The sequence below is a fragment of the Carex rostrata genome, chromosome 3 (genome assembly GCF_964058835.1).
Source record: "Carex rostrata chromosome 3, lpCarRost1.2, whole genome shotgun sequence".
NCBI lineage: Eukaryota > Viridiplantae > Streptophyta > Magnoliopsida > Poales > Cyperaceae > Carex > Carex rostrata.
The window spans coordinates 12,371,219-12,378,600 of NC_135920.1; the positions used below are offsets into that span (position 1 = coordinate 12,371,219).

General features: G+C 35.6%; 1 protein-coding gene across 1 annotated transcript; it reads left to right on the forward strand.

The window, feature by feature from the left end:
• Positions 1-1,098: 1,098 nt before the first annotated feature.
• LOC144551554 (U-box domain-containing protein 57-like) lies at positions 1,099-6,305 on the forward strand. Its single transcript, XM_078299562.1, has 9 exons — positions 1,099-1,556; positions 1,647-1,771; positions 2,071-2,180; positions 2,267-2,362; positions 2,825-2,891; positions 3,454-3,579; positions 4,301-4,933; positions 5,020-5,772; positions 5,966-6,305. The coding sequence occupies exons 1-9, from the start codon at positions 1,337-1,339 to the stop codon at positions 6,155-6,157; spliced, it is 2,322 nt and encodes a 773-aa protein (XP_078155688.1). The 5' UTR covers positions 1,099-1,336; the 3' UTR covers positions 6,158-6,305.
• Positions 6,306-7,382: the final 1,077 nt, after the last annotated feature.

The window sequence follows — 7,382 nt, forward strand, 5'->3', positions numbered from 1 at the left end:
ATCTATAAAATAAAAAATTACAATCATTTTAAAACTAGTATACATTTGTTATTTGCTAATATAAACTAATTTGTACCTTGGTAAGCATCTGAAAATATTAAGATCTCCAAAAAAATGAAAAAATTTACTGACCGTCCAAATGTTGGGCGGTTTGGTAAAAAAAACTGACTGCTCCAACATTGAGTCAGGGTATTTTTAAAAGGGGGAATTTCACGTATACCCCTCAAAAACGTCAAAATTACGTATTTCCCCCTCTAAAATTTGAAATTACGTATTTTCCCCTCTAAACTTCAAAAACTTACAAATTTACCCATTTTATTGTATTTTATATTAAAACTCATTCTAAAATCTTAAAATACCCATTTTACCCTTTATTAAAAGCATATAAAGCCCATCAAACTCAAATTTAAATCTAAAGGGTTCCTCTACCGTTCGATCCGTGTGCATCGCATTAAGATCTGTGCATAGTGCTTCAATTTCGTGTTGATCTAGCATGCACGAATCTTAAAGCAATATTGATCGGTGCACATCGCATTAATATCTGTGCACGTCACATCAATATGCGTGCGTGTTCGCATCAAGATTCGTGCTGATCTTGCACACACATATTTAAAAGCAGTTTGGACGGTAGAAAAATTGTTTAGATTCAATTTTTAGTTTGACGGGCTTTATATGCTTTTAATAAAAGGGTAAAATAGGTATTTTATAAATTTAGAATGAGTTTTAATATAAAAGACAATAAAATAGGTAAATTTGTTAGTATTTGAAGTTTAGAGGGGGAAATATGTAATTTCAAACTTTAGAGGGGGAAATATGTAATTTTGAAGTTTTTGAGGGGTATACGTGAAATTCCCCCTTTTTAAAATTAATTTCAAAATAAGGACAGATTTGATATTAATAAAAATCACGGATGAGTTTCTCTTGATTTATATATATAAAAAAAAAACTGTATTAACTAAGAATTTGAGTTAATATATCTTGACCGTCCGATTAGGATCCCTGTCAGTGTCATTCCGGCATGAGGTGAATTGCACGGATTAATGCCAGTACGGATCGGACGGTCGGGATTCATTCTGCATTAACTAAATGGAGACGATACGAATTGGACTGAGCGCTCTCGCGAGAGCAGGAGACGGAGTCATGCAGACGACTCGTCTCCCCTTCCAACTCGGTTTCTTCACTTTTAATATGTTTACCTTGAAACAGGAGGCAAAATCATGCTTCCAGTGCAGAGAAATTTCCCCTTTTTTCACTTCCCTTTTCCCATTCCAGTCTTTGACTTTGAGAACCACCCATTTTCTTCTAAGTTTGTTCCTGCTCAGGGTAGAAGGATCTCATGAGTGAAGAATCTGGAGATATGGAGGGAAGTTTCTGGTTAGATACAGTGAATGCAGAATGGAGGCCTCCAGCCGAGAACACTGTGCTTGTTGTTTTGCCAGAGAACTTTGATGAGGGGAAATCAACCTTGAATTGGGCTTTCAACTATTTTGCAGGGAATGATTCGGTCTGGTTTGCTGTAGCCCATGTGTATAAACCAACTAAGATGATTACTCTAAGTATGAAGCTTAAATTTGAGTTTACTTTGGTTTCCAGTTTTAATTTGGGAGTTTGCTAATAAATTTTAATTTGTTCAAATCTGAATTTAGTGGGTATGGAGATTGATGCGAACCATCTAGATGAGGAATTTGTTGCTTCATATAGGAAGCTTGAGAGGGATAGGTTGAATGGAATTTTGAACGAGTACCTATCTCAGTGTCAACATACACTTAAGGTTTGGTTTGATCCTTTTTTTCTTTTAAATATCCTAAATCTGTTTTGTCGGACAAGAGATTCCTGTTGTGGCCATTGCAATATTGGATGTACTTGAGAGGGAGAGGTTGAATAATTTTTAACTTTTCTTTTTTATTTTTGGCAATGAACCTTTCTGTTTTACCAATTCATTCTAGCGCCATCAAAGCAATGCTTTGCCTTATTATTTATTGTTTTCTCCCTCTCTGTATGGATTTTGTAAAGAAAGACAGCGAGCAATGGAGCAAAGCCTGATTAGTTTTCCTCTTTACCTTTTCCCAGTCCAAATGTATGAAGCTATTAGTGGAGGCAGTAGATACATTTGAAGGACTTCTCAACATCATTCGTACTCTCAATATCTCTAAAGTGGTTGTGAGTACAGTAAAAGAGAGGTACAATTTGCATGTAAATCAATACTGATGCTTTTGCCTTTGGATTCAATTATGAGCATTCTGCTGATCAGTTCCATAAATTGCAGTCGGCCAGCGACGTCAGAGGGAGTAAAGTTATTGAGAGAGGCAAAACCATCATGCAAGCTTTGGTTTGTCTGCAATGGAAAAGTGATTTTCAATAGGTAATTTCAGATTTTATTGAGTGAGTGATTTCCTGATGGCAGGAAGAACATCTCATATATTTTAAATAAAATAAAATTCAGGCTTGATAGTGGGATACCCATATGCATTGGTCCTTAAGGGTGAGGTGCTTTATATCAATCAAATTCTTTTGATTCATACCTTGCTTTTCTTGTATAATATCTTTTTATGGCCCTTTTTTGTTTGCGGCATTTACATGGAGTATGGACAAAGTGGGGTTTTGATGATGCTTTATAATTCAAGTTTCAGACCCCATCTCTCTCCCAAAAAAAAAGGAATAAGAAAAAAATTCTTAAAAGCAATGGGTACGTCAGAATACTCTTCTCTGAAAGATGAAAAAAATACAGAAGAATGCATCCCTGTAAACACCAGCCAGTACATATTGCATGTTTGAAGGCACATCCCTCCCATTTATATTTATAGTGCTTGACATGCACATGTAGGATCTCTTGTAATGGTGGTGAAGCATCATCCTCATCAAGTGCTGGAGGGAAGAGTGATGATGAAGAGGTGCACGAGTTTCTTCTATTTCTTTACTCTTTGCTCTGTTGAGTTGTGCCTTAGTGATACATATTACATATTTTTTTTCTGGTTAATGTTTCTCGGATTTTGTGTATATGAACTGAGAAAGAAATATTTTCCGATTCAACCTTTCCATACTCAACTATTGCTGCTTTGATTTATACCGAGGCATCCTTTTATACAAAGAAGGTATTCCTTTTAAAAAGTGCAGTTTTGAATTGATCAATCTCAGAACTCACAAGTATGAGAACCGAGAACCAGATTATGTGCCTTCTATTTTTACTCAGCCCCATTATGTATAATCCAGTTAGACCACCGGGAACAACTAGTATTTCTTTAGCCATCTTAGTAAAAATGCAGTTCTGGATTGATCAATCTCAGACGTGTGAGAACCGAGAACCGAGAACCAGGTTTTATACCTTCTACCTGTACTCAGCCCTAGTATGTATAATCCAGCTAGACCACTGGGAACAACTAGTATTTCCTTAGCCATCTTAGACTACTAATGGTATATTTGATCTAACTTCTTATGTCTTTTTGATAATTTTAGGAAGAAATGGATCAAGATGCTGATCCACTTGAGAACATCAGGGAGAAAGCTTTTGAAGTGCTTAGCAGGCACCAGAATGCAGAAAAGGAAATGTATTGGGGTTGGCAGAAAGCAATGCTTTTAACAGTAATAATCATTTTCACTGGAGTGCCTTTAAAGTTTACAATTTGGGTTTTAATGCCTCAAAACAAACATGAAGTTTGTTTGTGTAAGTTTCTAGCGAGCCCTAGGGTGTCAGATGCATGTATCCATGTACAAGAGCATACAAACATAATGGATGTGTGTATCCCAAAAGCATGGATACACACAATAGTAGTAGCTCCAAACAAATGTGAGTAATGATGCACGTATCTTATATAGGACTCACTAGTGAGTCTCTGTGGAGTTGCAAAGAAGAACACACACACACAAACTTTGCATGCACATAAAAAATAACAAAAAAAATAATAATGATGAAGGGGAACGCAAACAAACTAGGAACAAGGAAACAAAAAGGAACGAAAGGAAAGATCCTGTAAGCACCATCTGTGCACAGAGGAAAGAGGTTGTTAAGTGCCATACAGTTATGAATTTTCTTTGATCTCTCTGGGTCATTCTTCTAGTGACAACAAAGTACTTTGGCACCATTTTACTATTATGAGTTATATATAATTTATTGAGAGTTTAAGTTTAAAAAGGGCAATTATGTAAAAGCAAAATTATGAAATAGATTAGGGACCTATATGTAAGATGTGTATTCCATATAAGCCATAGGGTGAATTAATGAAATTAACCTTTTCCCAAAATCAATTTAATTAAACTATACAGTTTGTTGAAACTTGGATCTTGTATTATGGTTATGCTGTAGGAAAAAAGGTCCAGGGAGCTACTGTTGAGAGATGTGCAATGGAGGAGAGACATTGAGAAATTTCTCGAGAAAGAAAAAATGGAGAAAGATCATCTAAAGCATGAGATTGAACAACTCAAGCTTGAGAAACAGCAATTAATGAGCCAGAGCAAGAATGACAACTCTTTTGATGATGTGAATAATCAAAGAAAGGAAATGGAAAGGTGCATTTTGGAAGCTGAAATTTCTGTCAAGGACATACAATACATCTATGCAGCAGCCCGAGACCGCAACGAGTCACTAGAAGCAGAGAAAGTTCGTTTGCAACAGGAGCTGAGTAATGCAACTTCAGCCGCTACAGAATTGCAAAGTAAATTGAGCTTGCTAGAACAAAGTCACAACCAATTGTTGCTAAATTTTAACGTTGCAGCACGAGATAACGAACAGTTGCGTGATCAGAGAAGGAGAGAACCCATGTGCACCGAGTTTTCACTTGAAGAGATAAAACAAGCAACTGAAAATTTCAGTGCTTTAAGGAAGATTGGAGAAGGTGGATTTGGACCTGTCTATAAGGGTTTCCTGCGCAATACTGTGGTCGCCGTCAAGAAATTGGATCCTGAAAGCTTACAAAGCAGAACTGAGTTTGAACAAGAGGTAGCATTTTCAGTCAAAATCACTAAACTATGATATCAGAACAAGAGTTTTTTTTGTTCAATTCTGGCTTCTTTTTTATATTACAGATTTCCGTTCTTGGTAAAGTGAGGCATCCAAATATCATAACCCTTATAGGATCATGTCCAGAAGCATCAACTCTAGTTTATGAGTACTTACCAAATGGTAATTTGGAAGATCGACTCAACTGCAAAGGTAAAACTCCACCTCTTTCCTGGCAGCTTCGTACTAAAATAATCGGCGAGGTCTGTTCTGCTCTAATCTTTCTCCACTCAGCAAAGCCTCATCCCATAGTCCATGGTGATCTCAAACCAGACAACATTCTTCTAGACTCGAATTTTGTTAGTAAGACCAGTGACTTTGGCATTGCCCGTCTCCTACGGGAATCTAGCAGAACCTCGGCATTTCATCGCACCAATCCAAAGGGGACATATGGCTACATTGATCCACACTTTATTGATACAGGAGAATTGACTCCCCAGTCAGATGTTTACTCCCTAGGGATCATAATACTCCGCCTCTTAACCAGGAAGCCAGTATTGCATATTGTGGAACATGTGGGAGCAGCATCTGATAAGGACTTCATGGCTATGATCGACCCATCAGCTGGATCATGGCCTTTTGTCCATGCCAAGAAGCTGGCTTATATCGGTCTGAGGTGTACCAAAATCTGTAGTAAGAGTCGATCTAATCTGATGAAGGATGTGTGGCCTGGAATTGAACCATTACTAACGGCTGCAATGGCGCCTACTTCGCCATGTTGCAAATCTATTGCAGATGAAAATCATGCACCATCATACTTCTTTTGTCCCATTGTTCAGGTAAAATATGATCCTGTGTCCCTCTATATCATGCTTGTTGTTTACGATGCAACATTATATCTTTCACCATCTGTCTCTACTTTTGGGGATCATTTCGCAAGGAATGACAATAAAAGGTTACTACTTTTGCAATTTAATTTCCATCAACAAAGTTAGATTTAAACTGAAAGCATTGGTGTTTATCCATTTTCAGGATATAATGAAAGAACCTCATATAGCAGCAGATGGGTATACATATGAACTCACGGCTATACAAGGTTGGTTTGATGGAGAGCATAATACATCTCCAATGACGAATTTGCCCCTCCCAAACGTCCATCTAATTCCAAATCATCCCCTTCGTTCTGCCATTCAAGACTGGCTTCAGAACCACCAGAAGGCATAATCTGTGCTCCCTCCTATAGCTTTGAATTTTCTTTGAGTCTGAACTTGACTCGGCTCGATTTTAAAAGAAAAAACTCGGTGTTTTCATGATTGCTACCGTTTTGAAAACAAAAAAGATTATTAACGAATAAATGATAGTCATTTGCAGAATTGTTCATAATTAAGGAAATATAATTTCAATTGAATATTTTGAGATTTCAAATTAAAGTTTCAACACAATTCTCGTTGTTTGGATTTAGGTCTCATATTTATCACTCGTTGAGTTGCCTTTGATTTGTTGCTTCTACTTGACATGTATTTGGGTGAATTTCATTCAGCAACCCACCTTTTAGCGCACTGTTTATAGTCTATGTTGTCCTCTTAATAGGAGAATATTGGCCTACCTAGTGTATTAATGGTCGGGCGGGTACGGGTACCCCGGGTATACCCGGGCACGGGTACGGGTACGTCTCGGGTACGGGTATGACGGGTACTAGGGTATACGGGTACGGGTACGGGTATGTCGGGTATTTTTTTCAAAAACCATACCCTACCCGTCCTATACCCGTACCCGTGTACCCTTGACGGGTAGGGCGGTCCGGGTACGGGTATTTTTTTTTTTTTTTTGCTGTTTTTTTGCTGTTTTTTTTTTCGTTTTTTTTTTCATTTTTTTCCGTTTTCTTTCCTGATATTTTTTTTTTCTGTTTTTGTTATTTGTTTTTTTTACTTTAAAACAATAAAATATAAATAAAAAAACAGAAATTAAAACATAATTTTAAAAACATAAATTAATAAACATAAATTAAAAACTGAATTTTAAAAACAGAAATTAAAAAACAGAAATTAAAACACAGAAATTAAAAAATAGAAATTAAAAAACAGAAATAAAAACACAATTTTAAAAACAAAAATTAAAAAACAAAAATTAAAAATCAGAAATAAAAACTGAATTTTAAAAACAGAAATTAAAAAACAGAAATAAAAACAGAATTTTAATAACAGAAATTTAAAAACAGAAATGAAAAAACAGAAATAAAAACAGAATTTTAAAAACAGAAATTTAAAAACAGAAATTAAAAAACAGAAATAAAAACAGAATTTTAAAAACAGAAATTAAAAAACAGAAATGAAAAAATAGAAATAAAAACAGAATTTTAAAAACAGAAATTTAAAAACAGAAATTAAAAAACAGAAATAAAAACAGAATTTTAAAAACAGAAATTAAAAAATAGATTTAAAAAAATAGA